Here is a 24099-nt window from a genome sequence, read left to right as displayed (position 1 = left end):
TCAGAGGCAAAAAAAATGATGAATTCTAAGAAGTGTGAACAAATCTTTCATGTAAAGACTCACCTGTCACATGCAGTCAGGAAATATTGAACTGACATCAGAAACAGCCCAAAAGAAAATCCACTGAGATTCCTTGAAGATCTTCTAAAACATAGAGGAACACGATAGATTCAAAATATGAAATAAAAGGACACATATGATCCAACCACAAAAAAAAAAATACTTGCTGAAATACTATATACTTTTATCTGATATGCACTCATTAATCTGGCAGAAATAGATGGTATTTTTATGTGAAGACATTACAGCTTGGATAAACACTTTTATTATGACGCGTCCATGATCTCTAATTAAGTTAAATTTAATCCAATCAGCAATAAACTGATGACACAGCATCCCCAGAGTCATGCCGGCGTTCCGAGGGCAAAAAGTCAACATGAAATATATATCTTAGCCGCAACCCAGAGTGTCCCGAACATTAGGTAATCCAATCCAAAGCAGTCTAAAACCCAAACCATTCTGTGGTATTGACCTAGTTGCTCTTGTTGGACGACAAGAGGAAAACTTAATTTATCACGCCAAGAGGCCCAGAGGACTGGAAATGTTGAAAACGGGTTATCATTAGTCACGGGGAGCTCGCATGCCTGGAATGTCTCACTTGGTACACTCAGGATATCGGACGAGATGGGTGGTGTTCAAGCAGATCGGATCGGGGGCAAAACTCTGGCATCGGTGTAATCAAAGCGAGCGGCGTTAGCACTACTGCGTTCACACGCAGCTGTGCTTTCTCTACGTTTGCACCTCGGTTGCTGGTGCGAGACCTCACAGTGGAAGTGCTGGTAAATAAATGGTTTTGTCACCGTGTCCACACATTCCTCCAACCAGTGAGTTCTCTCAGCCTTGAACTGCCATTAGCACAGGTTGCCATCTTCACAGTTGTCTGCTGAAATCAACTCTTAACACTTTTACCAAATGGACCACAGGATGTCCCATTTACTGAGCACTAGTATGCCTAACGTACAAGTGTAAACCAAAAGTTTAATGATAAAAAAAAACTATAACAAAGAATTAGCATTTGTAATCCAATTCATTTTGTAAACAAACGAAAAAACTATCGATGAGGACATCACATGGCAATAAAATAAAATTGAATTTTACATTATTTTATTAGAATTCCCCAATGATCACTATGGCAGTGGACGTCAGTGGTAATGCGTTTCGAACCCGGGAAGCGTCTTAGAAAAAAAGAACTATTCAATAAAATTCTAATATAATGCCGTCAATGAATCAATGACATTTTCATGGTTTGAATCATCTTTTGCTATCTAACAAATACTTTCATGACACCTTAGCAGTATTAAAATATCACCCTGCAAGTCAACACCTTTAGTAGTACGTGATCTTTCACTGTAAAAAGGATTACTATATATAATTTAGCTCATTCCAAGATATCTTTCATCACATTATATAGCAAGGAATTGGTTGTTTCTAACTGAATAATAGACACAATGACTGATTCATTTTAGAAAGCCAACACCAGAAGGACTCATAATTTTCTCCTGGCTTGTCTGAAATGACACGTCTATTTAATTTGGGGTATCAAGGGATGAGAAGGGTCCGTTAAAGAATCAGCCTGATGAGGCCTACCAAATGAGGAACAGGACAGCGAGCAAGAGAGAGGAAAGGAACGTCATTAATCACGCTACAGTCGTGTTCTCGTGAAGGTATTCTCTCTCACTTCATGCAAAAAGGCCAGCGGAACAAGAACGCTCTGTACGGGTGGTCAATTAGTTGACAAATTTCAGTTGTGATTGAGAGCTTCATGGCAGCTCTGGTTCCAAACTACCGCCCACTCTGCCTGAGCAAAAAAACATCATATCAGCGCCAAATCCTTATGCCGTGACCCGTGGCATTCCCTTGCTTCCAGCGTGAAGCTGCACATTCCGTCGCAGCCCACCTTCAATCTTTTAACTGCGGTTACATTGGATCTACTTACGTCCTGGATCTGCCAACATGTTTGGCCTCGGTTCACTTTTCCAGGCATCTGTCTTTTTCTCAAAACATGCAGACAAACTTTCCGGCTTCCACTAGATCAAAACATTATGCGAACTTTTCCACTTTGCACAGTTCAGTCTGCCTTTGCAGAAAGACAGATTTAACCAATAAATGCAACAAGACAAAACTGAACAGAGGACACAACTCTATTCGACATGTGTATTCTATTTTTTTTTAGATGATCAAATAAGAATAAGAATAAGGTTTTCCAGTCAGCTCTAGAGTCATGCTCGGCTTCAACTACTAATGCGCTTGATAAACGAGCATAACATTTTTGCATAATGGGCACCTAGCTACACACAAGTGCTGAAAGACACAAACACACTGAAAAGTGCTTCAGTTCAGCATTGAATAACACTGTTATCAATCATCCTCCAATCTAGTGACAACGTGTCAAATGAGCTGCGGTGGACAGTCGCTGGAGAATATGCTCACATGTCTTAAAAGTACTTCTTACTCAATGAGTCATAACTGAACATTAAAATAGAAGGGCAATTGATAGAGCAAAGATTTCTCCTAGAGCCATATATTCATAATTAAATAAGCATCAAATTGTAATAATAATTCACATTTCGAGTAACTGACCATAGTTTGAGAAAACTATACATTGAGAAAATGCTATACCTATGTAAAACACTTCTGGTCGTAGATTCACAAACACACCAATCATGATAGAAAATGTTACAAATGTGCACATCTATATTGAATGTATGCGGCAGAATTATTCATCAGTTCACCAGTGTGAGCAACAATGTAGTTTTATGCATGGTATGCAGTGGTGAAATGCATTATTGTTCTAAATGGATCAATTACAGGCAATACAGGGAACAGGACTACCACCACACCTCACCGAGCTTTAAGAATCTTGCTCATGACTTGCAGCAGCAAAGTATACACAAAGGATACTCCCAGTAAAGAGTGCATCTATGTCAATGCTGTCTGGCCCAGGGACAAACAAGGGTGGTTGCGCCTGTCATCCAATTACAGGTCCAGCACCTTATGGGCTAAGCAGTAGCAGGTGCGGCTCATCACAGTCACGGAGGTAATTAAGCCACCCAGAGCTGGGCCAGTGCACTGGATTGTCTTTAACAGTTTATACTGTAAAGTACCCTCTCACGCTACGTCCTTGTTTTTGCCTTCGCTCTGTCGGAGTGAATTGCAACAAAGAGACATCACCACCAGAAAAGCTGTCTTTATGCCTGCTTTGGGGCCCTTTGCCTAAAACCATAACAAATGCCTCTTATATATGATGATGAAAGTGAACACAACCTTAATATAAACTGGTCACAAGCGTGTGCGTGCAGATCCGCACGACTATAGTGTATGTGTGTGGGAGTTCGGAAACGGATATGTATGGGCTGAGGTAGTTCCTTGGAAACAAAGGCTCCAGAATCACATGAGTCTTTCCTTTCACAGGCGCCCAAGGCTCCCCGTCCACATCACTGGAACGCTTAAGAGAGAACATCCTGGAGCTGCCACCCCCTCGTTTCCCTTCACCTGACCTAAAGCACATCACAGCTATCAATAACGCGCATGTTCGTGGAACAGCAGCAATTTTCACGACACAAAAAATGGTCTCAAAATTCTAAAAATGAAACTTAAACAAAAAAATGGAAGACCCTTCATTACTCTAGTATTCCAGCACACATTCTCAAGGTATCATCTTTTCCTCAGAATGATCTCCTTTCTCTTTTTATCCCTTCACTTTTACAATAATCTTACGGTTGGTTTTACTGGCCCGGCTGCACTGTTCAAAGGTCACCCCCACCCTGGTCTTTTATGTTCCCCCACCTCTTTTCCTATTCCTCTCCTTTTGGGAGGCCCCTCTTCCAACACGCCCAGCACGGCCGGCATTCCACAGACTGTGGGAGCACCTTCAAACATTCCACAAGCATAGCGGACAGCCGCTTCCAGCCACATGCAGGGCGACTGAGCCGTGCCCTCGGTGGCCGCTAAGCCTCGCTCGCGTCTTTGATCGTCGAAGGAACTGTAGGAGAGGCAGAGTAGCATGAGGGATGACAAGGAGAAAGCAACTATGTCAGGGTGATAACTACATCGTATTAGCCACTTCCAAGCTACCACACGGAAACCTAGGTGCCATGGCGGGGTCTGGCTGGCAGCTGCAGCGACCGTGCTCTGACCTCCCCTAATCCTTCAGGCCGCTACTACGCTGACACAGCTCCAGTTTCAGGCTCTCGAGTAAGGCCAAGAACAATCATGACACTTTTACTCACTGGTGCCACGTCAACCTTTATAAACCATTAATAAATTCATCATGCTGAACAATTGGAAGGTTTGGCAAAACCATTTCTTCCAGCACTTCTGGTGGAGGGACAAGTCCATTGTAATTCAGGGCTGGTCTTGTGCACACACACCCATACACAGACACAAGTACACACACACATACACGCACATGCACACATTCCCACTTACAAACATACACACTTGCACATATACACACGTATACAATAAGAGACGAGAAATGTATCAACGTGCGACTGCCTTTCAGAACCAGGTTAAAGTTGCCACAGTTGACCATGAGATGTCGCCAAACACTAAGCATTTTCATTTCATTCACTGCCTCAAACAATTTCACTCGCCGATATTTTTTTTAATGAATGCATTTTTGTTTCATAAAATGACATATTTATCATAGTGAATAGGAGGAAAGAGTGAGTAGAATTTAAAAACATGTTTTGCTTGGAAAGAATAAACCCGGAGGTGACGCCTGAACGGAGGAAATAAACAGGAAGTAGTAATGGTTTTTGCTCTCAAAGCTTTGTTAAAACTGGAATTTTCCAATTAAAATCTCTCGACTACAGAAATTATTCACACAAGCATATTTGTAAATATGCAGCTGTAAAGCCGACTGTCAGTAGAGGTAACGCGAACATTCGGATTTTGCAAATGCATGTTAAATCTGCCGTTACTTTGTGAGTTGCCTGCACTCGGTAGTAATAGGAACAGAATGTTTTTGTTCGATTCATAATTTGATTATCGTTAAAATTATTACACACGTCATACTTAATTGGTTGCACACTATTGAATCACGTTAAAATAAATACTATTACCTTAATCGTGTGAGAGTTGAAATGACCTCCTATATATTCGTATCCTATAAATATTGTAAATTGCAGTACTGTGTACGTATTTTGTGAAATCATCATAATAAATTACATTTTGCGCTTTCGAGTATGTACCAATTATTCTTGACACCTTAACATTAACTATTAACAATGTAAACATGCCAATTGAAATTCATCGACTTTGGACAACTATGAGTTTGGGTTGAAATTATGTTATTTAAAATACCGGTTGTTACACAGATACTGAAATGTCTGAAACATGAACCATCTTATAAAACTGGTATGTGCTTTGACAATAAGCTGAATCCAATCTCATTTAAATTCCATTTCAGTTTGTGGAATGCAGGTGTAGAAGATGCACAGTCGTCTACAAGAGTTGAAAAAGGAAGAGGAGACTCTCCTCAAAATCAAAGTTATGCTACAAGACCAGCTGAACAGGCTAAAGGTGAGTGAGAGGTGTAGACAACATTTTTTATCTGTACTTGTACTAATGTTTTGTGTGTTCAATTTGTGTCTCAGTTTGAAGAAGGTGCCTTGCAATCAATCATTAGAGCTCAGAATGAGGAAGGAGCCCTTGAATGTCCATCTCCAGAAATTGAGGTATCACAATAGAGACAAGTGTGTCCTATTTGCCAGTTGCCAAACAAAATCTTATGACATACAAAAGCTTTTGCCTCGACAATGATGGTAAAACCCTCCCTTCTTACTCATTCAGAATGTCAATCTCGACGATGAGAACAAGATCAACTGCACCAAGCTTCTGCTAAGTAATGCGGATGAATGTGATATGGAAGAGGAAGAAGATGAAGATGAGGAAGAGGAAGAAAATGAATATGTCAATCAGTACGGTTTTGCGCCTGATAGGGATGATGAAGATGACGATGAATACTGAGCTGCTTATTACTGATTGAATCCTCCGTATTTTAACATCAACAAAGTTCACTATGTATATTTTTTGTTGCGCACTATTGTAGCATTTTCATTTGAACAGTTTAATTTACTATGACTGAGTTTGTAGCTTGTTGGTTTGTGTCTTATGCTCATAACGTCCTCCAATACATGGTTATAGATATAAAATTTCAGTACATTGTGCGATTCTTGTTGTTAACTTAGTGAGAAATGTGTCTATTAGCATGAAAAAGTATGGCTGGGCCATATGCAAAATCCTACAAGCACAAAATAAAGATTTTTGTACATGGTTTTATGTTCTATTTCTTATCTGCATTATTCATTGATTACACTTATGATCCTATAAACCTCAGTTTTTGTTCTATGCATGAATCCAATACACACTCTGCTGTAGTCTAGCCCAATGGATTATGCAGTGTAAACACTTTGTGCCAACAAACCATTCAGCATTTTCTAACACCGTGCAACAATGCAGTGAGCCTCACAATAGGACCAGCTTTGACCATCATAGTCGGCACCAAGCTCTGCACACGCCTGCACTGTAACAGGAGGCAGGCCACAATAGAGGAGCTTTTCCCTATACATCTGTACACAGCTTTACATTTGGTGGGCTACTGTCCCCGAGGGGAAAAAACACTTGCATTAGGGCTGAACAGAGCACACATCTTCTACAAATGAACTCCTCATAAAGCGAAACAGGTACGGTAATTGAATTTGTCATATTCACAGAAGCTAAGAAGTGCATTTGATAATGTAAGCATAGATGTAAATTTACTTTGTATAACTTAAAATGTGATTTGTCCGAGTTATCCAGTTTTAGTTTTTAAGTACTGATGAAAGATGGAAAATATGTCAGAAAAAAATATTGTATTGACATGAAAACAGTACAGAAGTCATATTTTAAAATGTCAAAGTTTTTAATTGACTTTAAAAAAAATAGTTTCATTTGACTTATTTGTCTGAAGCCAGGGCGGGATTACAAAAGAGATTCTGTTCTATGTTCCCATACTTGATTAAATAGACAATGTATTTATCAAAATGTGGACTCAAATTTAATAAAATTTAATCGGCACTAAATGAGCATGTACACGAGCATCACTGTCTGCTGTGTGTGTACATTTAAACAAGTGTGTGACATTATATTACATTTGTACAGTATATAATGATATTTTTGCTTACAGACGTGAAATAATAGTTGTGTGAATTCTGTCAACCTCAGCAAGATGAGCTCACAGCCCATCGAGTTTCAAAAGGGGTCATGTAGTTGTGCATTTGTTATGAGGGACCCCTCACTGTCCGAAATGTGTTTGTGTGCCATTGGAAACCCATTTAATTTGATTCTGTTGTGCAATTGAGTATGAATTTTCTTTGAAATGCAGTCAGAATTACAATACATTCCAATATATGCACCATATATACAGAAGTGGTAGAGAACCAGATCCCAAGTGTACCGAAGGCTGGAGAAGACCATGTGGTCTGGCTGTACACTCTGTATGCACCATGTGCTTGTGTTGGTGCTGTGTGTGTCTGCATCTGAGGACTTCGACTGGACAAAGAACGACCACGGCTCCTTCTATTATGGCACTTTTCCAGCTGGTATGATGACCCTTACGTACCTATCATATTTCTATTCATCTACAATACTACCTATTAAGTGTGCCCTTTATTAGAAAGCAGGCCACCATTTCTGGAACAAGTACAATATGCATGACAGCTTCTTCAGTAGGACTGTAAAGCTGTTGTCATTATTATGACACTAGATGTCCTTTTAAAAAAAATGATAGCTACTCTTTTGTCTTTTAGGGTTTTCGTGGGGTGCCGGCAGTTCAGCTTATCAAACGGAAGGAGCTTGGAATAAAGATGGAAAAGGACTGAGCATCTGGGATGTGTTCAGTCACAAAAGAGGCAGAATTCTACAAAACGACACTGGGGACTCCTCTTGTGAGGGCTACTCCAAAATCAAGGTAGATGTATATAATAAGGCATGTTTCTCAAGAGATTTGAGTGTTTGATTATTTATTCATGATTATTTTTAACAGGATGACGTGTCACTGATGAAGGAGCTTAAACTCAACCACTATCGCTTCTCCATTTCTTGGCCTCGACTCATTCCCACAGGCATTAAAAGTGAGCAACTCAACTGAAACATATAATCTTTCTAATGTGTTGGTGACCTGATCAAACTACCAATGTTATAGTATTTCAAACAAGTTTCATTAAACACATACACCTCCAGTACAGCAAAAACATGAAGGGCATGTGATTAATGTATTTTCCACAGCTGATCATATCAATGAAAGAGGGATTCAGTACTATAATGATCTGATTGATCACCTGTTGGGGAGCAAGATCACCCCAATTGTGACTTTGTATCACTGGGATCTCCCTCAGGTCTGTACACACTGAATTCTAAGTTCACAGTTCTTTTCAGTCATTTCAGTCTTTGAGTTCCTTCATTGTTTTTTTATAGGTCTTGCAAGAGCGATATGGCGGATGGCAGAACGTTAGCATGGTCAATCATTTTAACGATTTTGCCAATTTGTGCTTTGAAAGATTTGGCAACCGGGTCAAATATTGGATTACATTCAGCAATCCGTGGGTATGCTTGATTTGCCTTCAGTTGGTTCATTATTTCCTTCTGTAAGGAGTCATATGGAAATAAAGTATATTCTGTATAGTCTGTAGCAGTGGAGGGCTACGAAACAGGTGAGCACGCTCCTGGACTGAGGACGAGAGGAACTGGAGCATACAGGGCTGCCCATCACATCATCAAGGTAGGATGATCAGGTGATATGCAGTGCATAAGGGGACATTATTTTATACGGACGAAATCTGAATTACTGTAAATGCTGACAATAATAAATGTCAATATTGTGGAGCAAATTGTAATTTATAGGTCATAAACGTCATACACTGGGCGGCCCAGCAGCCGAGTGGGGGACCTGGGTTCAAATCCAGGTCGGTCCACCTGTGTGGAGATGGCATGATCTCCCCGTGCTTGTGTGGGTTTTCTCTGGGTACTCTGGTTTCCTCCCACATTTCAAATACAAGCATGGTAGGGTGTTGGACCCTCTAAATTGCCCCCAGGTATGAGTGTGAGTGGTTGTTTGTCTCCACTTACCCTGTGATTGGCTGGCCACCAATTCAGTGTTCCCTGCCTCTGGCCCGAATTCCGGTGGGGTTAGGCTCCAGCACCCTTTGCGACCCTAGTGAGGATAAAGCGGTTCAGAAAATGAGATGAGAGGTCATACACTAGTGAAACCTAGGAAACATAAAAATCTGTTTTTCCTTCAGGCTCACGCTAAAGTTTGGCACACGTATGATACACAATGGAGGCCGAAACAAAACGGTAGACGATCACGCTACTCAACATACTGTGTATTTTTCCAAAACTTGTGCTTAGAGTTGCTATCTGCATCTGCAGGTCTTGTAGGTATCTCTCTGACAGCAGACTGGGGCGAGCCCGTCGACATTACCAATCAGAAGGACATTGAAGCAGCCGAGCGATACGTCCAGTTCTCTCTCGGGTGGTTTGCGACACCCGTCTTTCATGGGGACTACCCTCAAGTGATGAAAGACTTTATTGGCAAGTGACAAAACTGTTTTTCAAGCAGAAATCACGATTCCCATAGAGATAATCACTTATTGCAATTCTTCACAAGAGATCATCACTAATTCCAATTCCTCGCAGGTAGGAAAAGTGCCCAGCAGGGTCTTGGGGTGTCACGCCTGCCCACATTTTCTCCCCAGGAGAAGAGCTACATCAAGGGTACAAGTGACTTCCTGGGCATCAGTCACTTCACTACACGCTACATCACCCAGAAAAACAACCCACCCGGCCGAAGCACCAGCAGCTTCTTTATGGATCGCGACGTAGCCGAGCTGGTTGACCCCCGGTGGCCGGACCCAGGCTCCGAATGGCTCTACTCTGTGCCGTGGGGCTTCAGGCGCATGCTTAATTTCGTTAAGGTGCTGTAACTGTTGGCTTATGTGAAAACAAAAACGAAAGTTTGATATCATTCCCTTTTCCAGACTCAGTATGGAAACCCAATGATTTATGTGACTGAGAATGGAGTCTCAGAGAAGATGCAGTGCACAGAGCTTTGTGATGAATGGAGGATAAAGTATTATAAAGATTACATTAACGAGATGCTAAAAGGTGAACGCTATAAAGCTCCTCTGCATTTCCATTGAAGGGGTATGTTAATAAATTGCGTTTGCAGCTCTCAGAGATGGCGTGAATCTCAAAGGTTATACCGCATGGTCCCTGCTTGACAAGTTTGAATGGGACGAAGGCTTCACTGAGAGATTTGGCTTATATTACGTGGATTTCAGGAACAAGAACAAGCCTCGCTATCCCAAAGCTTCTGTTCAGTTTTATAAGCGCATCATCAGCTCCAATGGATTTCCCAATCAGAGAGAGGTAAGAGCTACTCGCTTTAATGACATATGTTTATACAATACAAACTCACTTTATGGTCATTTAGTTAAAAATTAAATGTTGCCTATCTACAACCAAATTTGTAAGACTTCTTATTATACAGCGTGTATTGAATAACTCTACAGGTTGAGAACTGGAGGAGAAAAGCTGTGGAGACATGCTCATCAAGTAACCAGCTCTTAGCTGCAGGTCAGTTTTGCATTTTGAAAAACACTCCCCATAACAACTAGCTGGGGTAAACAAATAAAGATTCTGGCCTAAAATCCAAAAGACAAGCAGTGAACCCAAAAACAAAAAAAAAAAAAAACATCCTAAAACCAATAAACCCAACAAAATTTGCAATGATACCTCTGACAAGGCCAAACAAAATAATTGGTACATGTGCCAAACTACACATTTAAAATGCACTTACATATTAGTGAATAAGTCAGGAAAATCCATTTTTGCCTGATTAGTGTGGTGCTTTATCAAACTATTAACCTTAGCAGAGGTCAAGCAAATTTGATCAAACCTAGCAAAGGAAATCTGAGACATCTTCTTTGTTTGCCCCTCCAGCTAGAAGAAAAGCAACGGAACATGCAGAAAAGCCAAGGGTTTGGCCTGTGCATGATGAAGTTTAGAATTTGATTGCGGGTACAAGTCTTCACTTCATATGTGTTGGTTTTTTTTTTTGTGGTCTTGCGCGATGCCATTGAACTAACCAAAACAGAAACTTGAAGCCTGAAGTTGATGGCTATACAAGTGTTGTCATTTTGAATTGTGTGTTTCAATACTAGTTTCTAGTGTGTGCAGTTCTCAAAGGGTTAACAATTATTATCAATCAACTCTGAGCTATTTCTCTTTCTTTAATAGAGGATCAGCGGAGTACTGCTGCCAATATTCTAAGACTTATACATGGTAAGATACCACCTGTGCTCAAAAGTAACCAAATAGGGATAATAAATATTCAACCTTTTTTCTTTTTTTTTTTTAAATTACAAACCCTTTGAGTGCTGCAACATGCTTTATTGGCAGTTTACAATAAAAAGGAAAGGTTTATTGATTTGTAAAATGTGTTTTTATTTTTTACAGACCCACTGACCAGCCACATGGAGATGGTAACTGAGATTGTTGTTCCTACTGTGTGCACTCTCTCCATTTTACTGAGTGCCGTCTTCCTCATGTTCCTGCTACAGAGGCGGAACTAAAAGCTGCAAAAATCACAACTACTAAGAAGAAGTGAATCAAATATTTATAGAATTGTGTGTTTACAAAAAATAGCTTATGTGGATTGGATTTCAATTTGAGGTGAAAACTGTTTGCTATAACAAAAAAATGCTTAACAATTACAATTTGTTATCCTCCCATTAAAATATTGCTGTGAAATTGCCCCCACTGTCTTGTTTTTGCTTCTTGTTTGAAAAGTTGATGTTTTGAATTCAGACAAGTTTGACAAAACTGCAGCTGAACAAGGTGGAAAACCAGGCAGGCTCTGAATTGTCAGCATCTACATTTTTATCTGGATGACCTAAAAAAAAAAGGGGGTTTAAATTTTTTTATACTAGCAGTACCTGTAGTTAGTTAAGACAAAACCCACCTGCTTCAAATGTGACATGATCAATGAGTGGTCTGTCGCTGACCTGCAAGGATGTTCTGACTCTGTGAGGCCCTTGGCCACTAGACACTTCTACTCCCCACAGAGCGGGGTATTCTCTGTAATAAAGAGTACAACACAGGGCACACAAATTAATTTACATTAAATACTAGTGTGGCTTTGTTTATTTGTGCCGGATATGAACTATATGTTGACAAACAAAACCATGACATGCTCTTCTATTAGAAAACACATGTGATTTAAAACGTTCTGATATAAGCGACACAATGCATTTCAAGCCAATGTCAATTCAAAGGCGTTCTATTTTATCATTTCTGGACAAAATATGGCAGCTTTTGTGCAAACTGAGCTGTTCCTTACTTCTGGTAAAAATGAGTGATCGACGACGGTTGGATTTGCAGTTTGAACTCAAGTTCCTCATCATATGTAGATGTTTTGTTGTGCTGTAAACACATCCTATGGGAAAAGAATTGAGTATAGAGTTCAATTTTAGCAACGCGTTTGAAGGGAAAAACTCACAACGAAGGAACTTACTGTGTAAGAAGTAAACATTTTTCGTAGGGTAAATTTAGGAATGTTTTACCAGTCATAACAACTTCCAGCAGATGGTGCAGTTTTTTTAGTCGGACAACCTGCTCCTGCAGATCCACCTCTGTGTTCTCATAATAACTCTACACAAAGCCAAATATACTCAATAGTTACTCTGCCGCTCGTGTTAAAATGTCCCCAAACTCACCAAGCTGTTTCGAGTTGTCAATTCTTCTCCTGAAAAGAAAAAAGACACACCATCGTATGTGAGTTCAAGCATGACAATCTTTCAAAACACATTGAACCAACTGGGACAGGAGTTTTGTTTACTAATTTCCACTCAAAGGGCTGACACAAAATACCCATTTGGGATGTTTTCGGACGTTTTTACCAAGGAGATGGTTGAAGTAATCTTTCCTCATCTTGTCAAGGCCCATTTCTAAAAACATTTGGACGGGAACGAGGCCTTCAAGCGACACGCGTTCGATCTTCTGGTCGTAGGACTGTCGGATGAGCTTGCTGAGAAAGCTGCTACTGTCGCTGTGAATCTGGCGGAAAGACACAATTCAAACCATGAACACGGCAATCATTGATGAAGAATGTCATTCTTCACCATTACATTTAGGAAAAGGCTTACCCAGGGCTTGATCTCGTCACAAGTCAAAGCTCTGATGACCAATTTCAGGCTATCTACAATGTCTTGATGGCATACCACACCTGAAAAATGTTGGTTTATTTCTGTTACAACCACATGAATTCTGGTTCCTCTAATGACAGAATTGACTCACTCTTTTTCATGCGAACCCAGAGCTCCTCCACAAAATCCAAATCGCCCCGTGGCAGTAAAGTGTTAAAGAGTGGAGTGGTGAATTCTTTGTCAGCCTTTTGAAACAACAACAACAAAAAATCAGTGAGTGGGAAAGGCATACTACTCTTAGCTGGAAATCAACTGCACACTTGGCTGTCAAGCTGACATGTTTACAACTACAACACCATGTTGTGTGTACAATGTGCATAATTACTGTTAGACTCTATGCAAATTACTTTACAAAGACAAGTACATTAATTATTTGCAAAGTGTAAAAAAATAGATATATTATATATATTTCCTGAACTTGGTATATTTTCACTGTACCACTGTTGGTTCGGAGATCTGTTCTTGTCCCAATGTTATCGGGTTCTGAAGCGCTTTAAAGAAATTGAAAACAGGATAGTTATTATATATATAACATATGAAATATTTTTTTTAAATTGATTACCTTCAAGGTATTCCTTGATCAGATCTACTGCAGACTTGCTTTCCAAAGAACGCATCCATTCAATGTCACCAGTTCTCAGACCATCAGCGAGAAACTAATAAAACCAAAGCAAGAACAACCAATAGACTAGACAACCCTTTTCAATAAATAAATCCATTACCTGAACAAATTGAAGCTCCCTGAACATTGCAAACATGGGGCTTTTCTTGTCTCCACTGGCAACCTTGATGTTCTACAATATTCGATGGTTGCAACAGTTGGTTAATGTGCCGACAGTTTGAGAACAATGTGACGATCAAGTTAATTCATCTTACCAATGTGGCGGTAGAAGACAGCGGAGGGGTTTCGAGGACCTTCTCGACACGGTTCCACTTGAAATCTATGGTCACGTTACTTTTTGACTCAATTGTAGTGTTTTCAACCAAAGTGGAGCCTAACATGATGAAGCGGGCACTTCCTTTAATTGCCATCTATGGGAAATCCCGTAAATAGTCATATGCTGTGACATAAAACTTAAAAAGGATAACGAGGCACGGTAAATTTACTGTGGAGGGCTGATGCCTTCTCTTATGCTCTTCTTTTAGCTCATCTAATGTTATCAACGAACTTTTGTTCACCACAGGGCCTAATATTCATGTTAGAATACTTTTGAAAAAGTCACACAGTAATTCATTTGTCTCAGGATTAAATAAGAAATTTAACTATACATACCTTTGCATGTGACAGAGTATAAATTGATGCCATTGACTTTACTGGAGACATAAACACCTTCTGCTCCTACCCAGACGGTACGAGCTGGATCTGACATGTCACATCGTACCCAAAGTGGTCGCAAGGATGGATCATCCACAGAATGAAAGTTGGGATTTTGTGACAATGTATACCAAGATATCAGATTCCTTTAAGAGTCAAACCACAACAAAATCTGTTTTGGTCGTTGTTGTTTTTTCAAATGAACACTTCAGGGGATCACTCGTAAAAATAAAGACTTTTATGTACACAATTATATAGCAATAAAGTCCTTTGTTATAGTTTGTATCTTGTTAGACCATTAATGATAAAAATTGTGAGAATTATTTAAGCGGGCTCAATGTCTTACAGTATGTCTTATTAGTATTATGATAAAGGGGAAATGTGAGCCACGTTCAGAATTGGGAAATGAAATAGGGACCTGGAGTTAATTATTTGGCAGGATGAGATGTGATCCCTTGTTTAACTTGAAAACATTAATCACCTTGCTTTTTTTAGGGTGAGAGGTTGAGGTCTTGTTTCAGTTTCAAGGACAGCCAACAAATCCCCTTCATCCCCTTCGGTGGAGGTTGATGTCTCAAGCGTCGACTCATCATTCGAGTCGTTTACTTTTGTGAGCTTGGATGGGAAAAGAAAGTACATCAGCCAAAAAAGATTGCAGTTGCACGTATTATTGGCAAAGCGGGCAATTGCAAAAAATGGCAATGACTCACAAGTTTTTCACAAATGAAGACTTCATGATCTTCGTAGTCAAAATTCAAGACATTAATTGTGTCTGCTTGCTTCTTCAATAGTTGAAACTCATCCTGAAAACAAGATAGACTCACGGCTTAAGTTTAATAAGGATGAACAATAATGCTGACAGAAAGTGTAATTACCGCATAAGTGATCGAATGGTTGTTCTTATCTTCTTGAAGAGCTCTATTCCATAAAAAGGAACAAAACTGCTCATTGGAGCTAACATCTACTAAAGTAAGACCGCTCTTACGGATGGGATCGAAACGTAAGACTCACCGGAGTGTGTGAAAAATGTCTTTCACACTTGATAAGAGATTTTTTGAAGCTATGGTTGATGGACGCTGTTTATTAGAACTGCAACTTTGCTTCTCCTGTTTTCATTTTGACTGTCGCGCGCTATCGAAAGTGACGTCATTACGTCAAAGTTTGCCATTCGTTAAAATTGGTTTAAATTAATTGGGTTGGAGTAAATTGAATCTAGATACATGCACTTGGTAAAGCCTAAAGGTTTGTATGTTTATTATTGAATAGAAGAAATTACAATAAATAAAGCTGTCTTATTCAGATAGTAACTTCCGTTCCTACGCCCACGTTTGACAAGATGGCGTAAAGAAATAGTTCCCCCTTAATAACTTAGTTTAAAGGAACACATTATAATGTATACTATTTGAAATTATATATCTATTTCAAAGAGAACATATATAAAAATAAAACATGATTTTTCCGGTTGGTAGTGTGCCCATGTCATTATAATGTTTTTCGACGGAAGTGATGTTTTTTTCGGCGGAGGCATAAAGCATTGAGAGTAACACTCTTTCCTCCTTTTTTCTGTGGCCGCCATAACGTGAGGAGCGTTGTTCCTGGCGAGCCGAAACTAAAATCGCTAATATGGTGAGGAAACAATTGCTGTTGTTAAATAACATATCGGTGTCGGTAAATATGTATACATGTACCCATTACAAAGTCGAAGTGTTATTTCTTAAGTATATGTAATGTATCAAATTGCATTGCTACCGCCGAGAGTCACTAGCACGAAGAAGCCATTTTGAGTTAATCGTGTGCGTGTCTGCGTGTGACACGTGTTTCGGCCTTCGTGACAAAACTACGACATTTAGATAAATCTTACATGTAATTTCGCCGCGTTATATTCTTGGTTGTCCTATTTTTTAGTTCTACGTCGGTCTATTTTTCGTCTAATATTTATCGTAAATGCCGTAAAGGTTTAAGGCCTACTTAGGCTAACGAATTTAAGCTAATAGCCACCTCGTTCGTCCCCTCCGAGGTAGATGCCTAATAAAATATTTCATTCACCCGTCAATTAAGTAAACACGGTTAAGATGCGTACGTGAAGTAGGTCAAATTGAATCAATTATGTACTCGTTTCATCCAATAGTCAAAAGTAAATTGCATTTTTCCCTTGCAGGCCTGTGCCCGACCCCTCGTCTCGGTTTACTCCGATAAGGGAGATTCCTCGGGCAAAAATGTTCTTTTGCCTGCAGTGTTCAAGGCTCCTATTCGCCCCGATGTTGTGAATTTTGTGCACACCAACATGCGCAAAAATAGTCGCCAGCCCTATGCTGTCAGCAAACTGGCAGGTGAGTGGAAGAAACAGAGTACTGATTTCAACTATTTTTTTAAACAGAGAATTTGAATTTCAGGTCACCAGACCAGTGCTGAATCCTGGGGTACTGGACGAGCCGTCGCCCGTATCCCTCGTGTGAGGGGTGGCGGTACTCACCGTTCTGGTCAGGGTGCCTTTGGAAATGTATCCTTTCTTTATTAGACATTGTGCTGCTTCGTGGTTATTGTCGTTATGTGCGATGATGGTGTAATTTGCGTCCGACACTGTGTTCAGTGACACAATGCCTGCTGTCAAATACTGGCTCAGTTGACTGATGAATATTTTTTCTGAGCACAAATGTGTAGTCTTTAAAAAAAATATATATTGACAGTTATTGTTAAACAATCTTAACTTTGTCTTAAGATGTGTCGTGGAGGGCGCATGTTTGCTCCCACCAAAACCTGGCGCCGTTGGCACCGCAAGATCAACATCACCCAGAAGCGTTATGCTATGTGCTCAGTTCTGGCCGCTACTGCCATTCCTTCACTTGTCATGTCCAAGGGTGAGATAGTTTCTAGGATCAGAATTTAAGAACTTGTTACTCTTTTAACTCATTGGCTTCCATAGGCTACGTTTAACATTGTTTCCATTTCGGGGGGCTCGGTTAAACTTTAAAAAGGGGGGGCTCAAAATTGGGTAAGTTGACAGGAATTTCGAAATTATTACTTCTGTGTTCTTGCCATTTGTTTACAGTACTTGACGACCTTACCTAGTGTTTTGTAGCACTGGGGATTAAATTATGTTTTAGCCAATGAGTTATATTCTGACCGCTTGCCATGATGGTGTAATTTGCGTCTGACTCTGTCTACAGTGACGGTTGCCTGCCGTCTCAAAACTGTTACAGGGTGGTGATGTGTGTAGAATTCTGAGCAGCTTCCACCAAAGCCGCCATAAACTGGGTTTTGTGTGCCTATTTTTGACCCGATGTCTTTTACAGGACACCGCATTGAGGAAATCCCAGAGGTTCCTTTGGTGGTTGAAGATAAAGTTGAGGGCTACAAGAAGACCAAGGAGGCAGTGCTTCTGTTGAAGAAACTTAAAGCCTGGAATGACATCAAGAAGGTAATAGTTGTTTACGAGCAAATGAATGGACGGATGCTTTGCTTCCCCCGCTAAATAACATTTCGCACACAATTACCAGGTCTACGCCTCTCAGCGAATGCGTGCCGGTAAGGGTAAAATGAGGAATCGTCGACGTATTCAGCGCAAGGGCCCTTGTATTATATACAACCGTGATTGTGGGGTCACCAAGGCATTCAGAAATATTCCTGGTAAGTTTTTCCTTTGGAAATTAGTTTGATTTGATCAAAGCCTAATGAAAAAAGTACCGTGTAACTTTTTTTTACGATACAAATGAGGCATTGAATTTTTTGTTTTGATCACTTTTACAAGACCAAGCCCCAAAAATGTGCTAGGTGTAGTTACTCATGATCTTTTGGCAATACATTTAGAAAAAAATGTTTCCAATTTCTCAATTGTTATTTTAATTTAATGTCTCATGCAAGTTGTACTTACTTTTGTAGGCATCACTCTGCAAAACGTGAACCGCCTGAATCTTCTGAAACTGGCCCCAGGTGGTCATGTTGGTCGCTTCTGCATTTGGACCGAAAGCGCTTTCCGCAAGCTGGATGAATTGTACGGTACCTGGCGTAAAGTTTCCACCCGCAAGACTGACTACAAGTGAGTATTGGTAGCAATATGGTCTAGGCAGTTGCAATATGACTGAAGTACTGTATTGAAGAAGTAAAAAGACATTGATTTTGAACACTAACTGTAGTCCTTCTATTTCAGCTTGCCAATGCACAAGATGACCAATACAGACCTGGGTAGACTTCTGAAGAGCGAAGAGATCATGAAAGCACTTCGTGCACCCAGGCAAGTCAATGTTGAAAATCAATTTATGCTCCCACTTTGGCCTGCATTTCTGAATGCTGACAAGATAGATGTCTTGGGGACATCACTGGCCCAAACAAATTTAAGGGCAAGGACATGCGTTTTTAAGTGGTTGTCTTCTCACAGGAGGAAGATCGTACGCAGAGTCCTGAAGAAGAATCCTCTGAAGAACCTACAAATAATGTTCAAGCTGAACCCATATGCCAAGACGGTCAAACGTCACGCCATTCTCCAGCATGACCCTAAGGTCAGAAATGAAATAACTAGTTGGCCATTGTTCATACTTTGTAACCAAATTAAATTCTTTGCTTTCAACAGATTAAGGCTAAGATGCTGAAACCCAAGAAAAAGCCTTTAAGGAAGACAATGTCCAAGAAGCAATTTGATGCTTATTAAACATTATTCCATCGGAGTTCAGTGGACAATAAATGTTTTGGTAAAATCAATACCTTGCTCCTGTCAACTTTATTTTTCTGCATTTTCATTTTTACATCTAGCAAATCCATCTTTTTTGGTTAAAACAACTTCTTTCACTGTATGATATGGGGTGGGGGGGGGGGGTTACAATTTGGAGACAAAGGTAAGAATGGAGACTGGCAAATGAATGCATTTGGAAGAGTATTGCTCGTACTAATTCTCAATTTTTCTCAGGAAAATGCAGAACCATGGAACCTTGGAGGCCACCAGGAGGAGCTGTCCAACATCTGCATCAAGGATGACAAGTGAGTTTCTACATTAGCTGATGGATGGATAACTGATCCAATTTGCCGTGACGAGAATTCCTGCTTCGGTCCGTGTTTATGACTACTGTGAAAACAAAAGAAGTTCTGAGCCTATAGGATGCGACACATTTTGATGACCCGTGGTGACATGAGCTGCACTAAACTATCTATCCCTCCCATTTCAGACCTTGGAAGAACACCTGCCCGATGCTCACCTGGCCTATGGCTGCATACAGGTGGTCTGAGGGCTTCTCTATCATCAGGGGGAGCTGTCCAACATCTGCATCAAGGATGACAAGTGAGTTTCTACATTAGCTGATGGATGGATAACTGATCCAATTTGCCGTGACGAGAATTCCTGCTTCGGTCCGTGTTTATGACTACTGTGAAAACAAAAGAAGTTCTGAGCCTATAGGATGCGACACATTTTGATGACCCGTGGTGACATGAGCTGCACTAAACTATCTATCCCTTCCATTTCAGACCTTGGAAGAACACCTGCCCAATGCTCACCTGGCCTATGGCTGCATACAGGTGGTCTGAGGGCTTCTCTATCATCAGGGGGAGCTGTCCAACATCTGCATCAAGGATGACAAGTGAGTTTCTACATTAGCTGATGGATGGATAACTGATCCAATTTGCCGTGACGAGAATTCCTGCTTCGGTCCGTGTTTATGACTACTGTGAAAACAAAAGAAGTTCTGAGCCTATAGGATGCGACACATTTTGATGACCCGTGGTGACATGAGCTGCACTAAACTATCTATCCCTTCCATTTCAGACCTTGGAAGAACACCTGCCCGATGCTCACCTGGCCTATGGCTGCATACAGGTGGTCTGAGGGCTTCTCTATCATCAGGGGGAGCTGTCCAACATCTGCATCAAGGATGACAAGTGAGTTTCTACATTAGCTGATGGATGGATAACTGATCCAATTTGCCGTGACGAGAATTCCTGCTTCGGTCCGTGTTTATGACTACTGTGAAAACAAAAGAAGTTCTGAGCCTATAGGATGCGACACATTTTGATGACCCGTGGTGACATGAGCTGCACTAAACTATCTATCCCTTCCATTTCAGACCTTGGAAGAACACCTGCCCGATGCTCACCTGGCCTATGGCTGCATACAGGTGGTCTGAGGGCTTCTCTATCATCAGGGGGAGCTGTCCAACATCTGCATCAAGGATGACAAGTGAGTTTCTACATTAGCTGATGGATGGATAACTGATCCAATTTGCCGTGACGAGAATTCCTGCTTCGGTCCGTGTTTATGACTACTGTGAAAACAAAAGAAGTTCTGAGCCTATAGGATGCGACACATTTTGATGACCCGTGGTGACATGAGCTGCACTAAACTATCTATCCCTCCCATTTCAGACCTTGGAAGAACACCTGCCCGATGCTCACCTGGCCTATGGCTGCATACAGGTGGTCTGAGGGCTTCTCTATCATCAGGGGGAGCTGTCCAACATCTGCATCAAGGATGACAAGTGAGTTTCTACATTAGCTGATGGATGGATAACTGATCCAATTTGCCGTGACGAGAATTCCTGCTTCGGTCCGTGTTTATGACTACTGTGAAAACAAAAGAAGTTCTGAGCCTATAGGATGCGACACATTTTGATGACCCGTGGTGACATGAGCTGCACTAAACTATCTATCCCTCCCATTTCAGACCTTGGAAGAACACCTGCCCGATGCTCACCTGGCCTATGGCTGCATACAGGTGGTCTGAGGGCTTCTCTATCATCAGGGGGAGCTGTCCAACATCTGCATCAAGGATGACAAGTGAGTTTCTACATTAGCTGATGGATGGATAACTGATCCAATTTGCCGTGACGAGAATTCCTGCTTCGGTCCGTGTTTATGACTACTGTGAAAACAAAAGAAGTTCTGAGCCTATAGGATGCGACACATTTTGATGACCCGTGGTGACATGAGCTGCACTAAACTATCTATCCCTCCCATTTCAGACCTTGGAAGAACACCTGCCCGATGCTCACCTGGCCTATGGCTGCATACAGGTGGTCTGAGGGCTTCTCTATCATCAGGGGGAGCTGTCCAACATCTGCATCAAGGATGACAAGTGAGTTTCTACATTAGCTGATGGATGGATAACTGATCCAATTTGCCGTGACGAGAATTCCTGCTTCGGTCCGTGTTTATGACTACTGTGAAAACAAAAGAAGTTCTGAGCCTATAGGATGCGACACATTTTGATGACCCGTGGTGACATGAGCTGCACTAAACTATCTATCCCTTCCATTTCAGACCTTGGAAGAACACCTGCCCAATGCTCACCTGGCCTATGGCTGCATACAGGTGGTCTGAGGGCTTCTCTATCATCAGGGGGAGCTGTCCAACATCTGCATCAAGGATGACAAGTGAGTTTCTACATTAGCTGATGGATGGATAACTGATCCAATTTGCCGTGACGAGAATTCCTGCTTCGGTCCGTGTTTATGACTACTGTGAAAACAAAAGAAGTTCTGAGCCTATAGGATGCGACACATTTTGATGACCCGTGGTGACATGAGCTGCACTAAACTATCTATCCCTCCCATTTCAGACCTTGGAAGAACACCTGCCCGATGCTCACCTGGCCTATGGCTGCATACAGGTGGTCTGAGGGCTTCTCTATCATCAGGGGGAGCTGTCCAACATCTGCATCAAGGATGACAAGTGAGTTTCTACATTAGCTGATGGATGGATAACTGATCCAATTTGCCGTGACGAGAATTCCTGCTTCGGTCCGTGTTTATGACTACTGTGAAAACAAAAGAAGTTCTGAGCCTATAGGATGCGACACATTTTGATGACCCGTGGTGACATGAGCTGCACTAAACTATCTATCCCTCCCATTTCAGACCTTGGAAGAACACCTGCCCGATGCTCACCTGGCCTATGGCTGCATACAGGTGGTCTGAGGGCTTCTCTATCATCAGGGGGAGCTGTCCAACATCTGCATCAAGGATGACAAGTGAGTTTCTACATTAGCTGATGGATGGATAACTGATCCAATTTGCCGTGACGAGAATTCCTGCTTCGGTCCGTGTTTATGACTACTGTGAAAACAAAAGAAGTTCTGAGCCTATAGGATGCGACACATTTTGATGACCCGTGGTGACATGAGCTGCACTAAACTATCTATCCCTTCCATTTCAGACCTTGGAAGAACACCTGCCCGATGCTCACCTGGCCTATGGCTGCATACAGGTGGTCTGAGGGCTTCTCTATCATCAGGGGGAGCTGTCCAACATCTGCATCAAGGATGACAAGTGAGTTTCTACATTAGCTGATGGATGGATAACTGATCCAATTTGCCGTGACGAGAATTCCTGCTTCGGTCCGTGTTTATGACTACTGTGAAAACAAAAGAAGTTCTGAGCCTATAGGATGCGACACATTTTGATGACCCGTGGTGACATGAGCTGCACTAAACTATCTATCCCTCCCATTTCAGACCTTGGAAGAACACCTGCCCGATGCTCACCTGGCCTATGGCTGCATACAGGTGGTCTGAGGGCTTCTCTATCATCAGGGGGAGCTGTCCAACATCTGCATCAAGGATGACAAGTGAGTTTCTACATTAGCTGATGGATGGATAACTGATCCAATTTGCCGTGACGAGAATTCCTGCTTCGGTCCGTGTTTATGACTACTGTGAAAACAAAAGAAGTTCTGAGCCTATAGGATGCGACACATTTTGATGACCCGTGGTGACATGAGCTGCACTAAACTATCTATCCCTCCCATTTCAGACCTTGGAAGAACACCTGCCCGATGCTCACCTGGCCTATGGCTGCATACAGGTGGTCTGAGGGCTTCTCTATCATCAGGGGGAGCTGTCCAACATCTGCATCAAGGATGACAAGTGAGTTTCTACATTAGCTGATGGATGGATAACTGATCCAATTTGCCGTGACGAGAATTCCTGCTTCGGTCCGTGTTTATGACTACTGTGAAAACAAAAGAAGTTCTGAGCCTATAGGATGCGACACATTTTGATGACCCGTGGTGACATGAGCTGCACTAAACTATCTATCCCTTCCATTTCAGACCTTGGAAGAACACCTGCCCGATGCTCACCTGGCCTATGGCTGCATACAGGTGGTCTGAGGGCTTCTCTATCATCAGGGGGAGCTGTCCAACATCTGCATCAAGGATGACAAGTGAGTTTCTACATTAGCTGATGGATGGATAACTGATCCAATTTGCCGTGACGAGAATTCCTGCTTCGGTCCGTGTTTATGACTACTGTGAAAACAAAAGAAGTTCTGAGCCTATAGGATGCGACACATTTTGATGACCCGTGGTGACATGAGCTGCACTAAACTATCTATCCCTCCCATTTCAGACCTTGGAAGAACACCTGCCCGATGCTCACCTGGCCTATGGCTGCATACAGGTGGTCTGAGGGCTTCTCTATCATCAGGGGGAGCTGTCCAACATCTGCATCAAGGATGACAAGTGAGTTTCTACATTAGCTGATGGATGGATAAC

General features: G+C 41.5%; 4 protein-coding genes, 1 long non-coding RNA gene and 2 other non-coding genes across 13 annotated transcripts; 6 read left to right on the top strand and 1 right to left on the bottom strand.

Annotated features, from left to right (window-relative positions):
- Positions 1 to 4788: 4788 nt before the first annotated feature.
- Positions 4789 to 6340, top strand: LOC144215684 (snRNA-activating protein complex subunit 5-like). Its single transcript, XM_077744766.1, has 4 exons — positions 4789 to 4936; positions 5474 to 5586; positions 5661 to 5741; positions 5857 to 6340. Exons 2-4 carry the CDS (start codon positions 5497 to 5499, stop codon positions 6031 to 6033), a joined length of 348 nt encoding a protein of 115 aa, XP_077600892.1. The 5' UTR covers positions 4789 to 4936; positions 5474 to 5496; the 3' UTR covers positions 6034 to 6340.
- Positions 6341 to 6551: 211 nt separating this feature from the next.
- On the top strand, positions 6552 to 11861 carry LOC144215506 (lactase-like protein). Of its 7 annotated transcripts, none has more exons than XR_013330444.1 (16): positions 6552 to 6749; positions 7472 to 7646; positions 7854 to 8014; positions 8090 to 8177; positions 8332 to 8441; positions 8521 to 8649; positions 8729 to 8824; positions 9345 to 9399; positions 9475 to 9636; positions 9742 to 10019; positions 10083 to 10209; positions 10274 to 10473; positions 10617 to 10680; positions 11047 to 11124; positions 11344 to 11388; positions 11563 to 11648. XR_013330444.1 is itself a non-coding variant. In XM_077744483.1 (16 exons), exons 2-16 carry the CDS (start codon positions 7520 to 7522, stop codon positions 11676 to 11678), a joined length of 1680 nt encoding a protein of 559 aa, XP_077600609.1. In that variant the 5' UTR covers positions 6552 to 6749; positions 7472 to 7519; the 3' UTR covers positions 11679 to 11861. The 7 variants fall into 7 exon arrangements, 6 of the variants coding, with proteins under 6 accessions (XP_077600609.1, XP_077600611.1, XP_077600612.1 ...); XM_077744483.1 differs by lacking the exon at positions 11047 to 11124 and adding an exon at positions 11667 to 11861 and having other exon boundaries at positions 11563 to 11588; XM_077744485.1 differs by lacking the exon at positions 11344 to 11388 and adding an exon at positions 11667 to 11861 and having other exon boundaries at positions 11563 to 11588.
- On the bottom strand, positions 11705 to 15793 carry LOC144180894 (protein zwilch homolog). Its single transcript, XM_077709047.1, has 19 exons — positions 15779 to 15793; positions 15637 to 15731; positions 15501 to 15543; positions 15336 to 15428; positions 15107 to 15240; positions 14584 to 14771; positions 14418 to 14497; positions 14187 to 14342; positions 14033 to 14104; positions 13873 to 13966; positions 13749 to 13801; positions 13402 to 13495; positions 13251 to 13330; positions 13005 to 13161; positions 12822 to 12850; positions 12620 to 12756; positions 12446 to 12541; positions 12068 to 12183; positions 11705 to 11998 (listed from the first exon to the last, which is right to left on the bottom strand). Exons 1-19 carry the CDS (start codon positions 15791 to 15793, stop codon positions 11910 to 11912), a joined length of 1821 nt encoding a protein of 606 aa, XP_077565173.1. The 3' UTR covers positions 11705 to 11909.
- Positions 15794 to 16083: 290 nt separating this feature from the next.
- On the top strand, positions 16084 to 19320 carry LOC144215818 (large ribosomal subunit protein uL4B-like). The gene is made up of 10 exons (XM_077744974.1): positions 16084 to 16251; positions 16784 to 16955; positions 17019 to 17125; positions 17345 to 17483; positions 17919 to 18043; positions 18123 to 18252; positions 18505 to 18661; positions 18773 to 18856; positions 19001 to 19121; positions 19193 to 19320. The coding sequence occupies exons 1-10, from the start codon at positions 16249 to 16251 to the stop codon at positions 19268 to 19270; spliced, it is 1116 nt and encodes a 371-aa protein (XP_077601100.1). The 5' UTR covers positions 16084 to 16248; the 3' UTR covers positions 19271 to 19320.
- LOC144180933 (small nucleolar RNA SNORD16) lies at positions 17177 to 17275 on the top strand. The gene has a single exon (XR_013324570.1). It is a non-coding gene; the product is annotated as a small nucleolar RNA SNORD16 (small nucleolar RNA).
- Positions 17754 to 17853, top strand: LOC144180931 (small nucleolar RNA SNORD16). The gene has a single exon (XR_013324568.1). It is a non-coding gene; the product is annotated as a small nucleolar RNA SNORD16 (small nucleolar RNA).
- A 147-nt stretch (positions 19321 to 19467) lies between the features above and the next one.
- On the top strand, positions 19468 to 20186 carry LOC144215969 (uncharacterized). The gene is made up of 3 exons (XR_013330535.1): positions 19468 to 19596; positions 19782 to 19894; positions 20080 to 20186. It is a non-coding gene; the product is annotated as an uncharacterized LOC144215969 (long non-coding RNA).
- Positions 20187 to 24099: the final 3913 nt, after the last annotated feature.

The sequence above is a fragment of the Stigmatopora nigra genome, chromosome 22 (genome assembly GCF_051989575.1).
Source record: "Stigmatopora nigra isolate UIUO_SnigA chromosome 22, RoL_Snig_1.1, whole genome shotgun sequence".
NCBI classification, from domain to species: Eukaryota; Metazoa; Chordata; class Actinopteri; order Syngnathiformes; family Syngnathidae; genus Stigmatopora; species Stigmatopora nigra.
This window is presented reverse-complemented; position numbering and strand designations above follow the sequence as displayed.

What these genes read in the sequence shown, in the direction of transcription:
- LOC144215684 (XM_077744766.1), top strand. Translation starts at nt 5,497, where the DNA reads ATGCACAGTCGTCTACAAGAGTTGAAAAAGGAAGAGGAGACTCTCCTC. An exon ending in ACCAGCTGAACAGGCTAAAG is followed by an intron (nt 5,587 to 5,660) that starts GTGAGTGAGAGG and finishes TTTGTGTCTCAG; the next exon opens with TTTGAAGAAGGTGCCTTGCA. An exon ending in GTCCATCTCCAGAAATTGAG is followed by an intron (nt 5,742 to 5,856) that starts GTATCACAATAG and finishes TTACTCATTCAG; the next exon opens with AATGTCAATCTCGACGATGA.
- LOC144215506 (XM_077744481.1), top strand. Translation starts at nt 7,520, where the DNA reads ATGTGGTCTGGCTGTACACTCTGTATGCACCATGTGCTTGTGTTGGTG. An exon ending in AGGGCTACTCCAAAATCAAG is followed by an intron (nt 8,015 to 8,089) that starts GTAGATGTATAT and finishes TATTTTTAACAG; the next exon opens with GATGACGTGTCACTGATGAA. An exon ending in TAACCAGCTCTTAGCTGCAG is followed by an intron (nt 10,681 to 11,343) that starts GTCAGTTTTGCA and finishes TTTCTTTAATAG; the next exon opens with AGGATCAGCGGAGTACTGCT.
- LOC144180894 (XM_077709047.1), bottom strand. An exon ending in ACCATTCGATCACTTATGCG is followed by an intron (nt 15,429 to 15,500) that starts GTAATTACACTT and finishes TCTTGTTTTCAG; the next exon opens with GATGAGTTTCAACTATTGAA. An exon ending in AAATGTTTACTTCTTACACA is followed by an intron (nt 12,542 to 12,619) that starts GTAAGTTCCTTC and finishes CTTTTCCCATAG; the next exon opens with GATGTGTTTACAGCACAACA.
- LOC144215818 (XM_077744974.1), top strand. An exon ending in TGCTGTCAGCAAACTGGCAG is followed by an intron (nt 16,956 to 17,018) that starts GTGAGTGGAAGA and finishes TTTGAATTTCAG; the next exon opens with GTCACCAGACCAGTGCTGAA. An exon ending in GGCATTCAGAAATATTCCTG is followed by an intron (nt 18,253 to 18,504) that starts GTAAGTTTTTCC and finishes TTACTTTTGTAG; the next exon opens with GCATCACTCTGCAAAACGTG.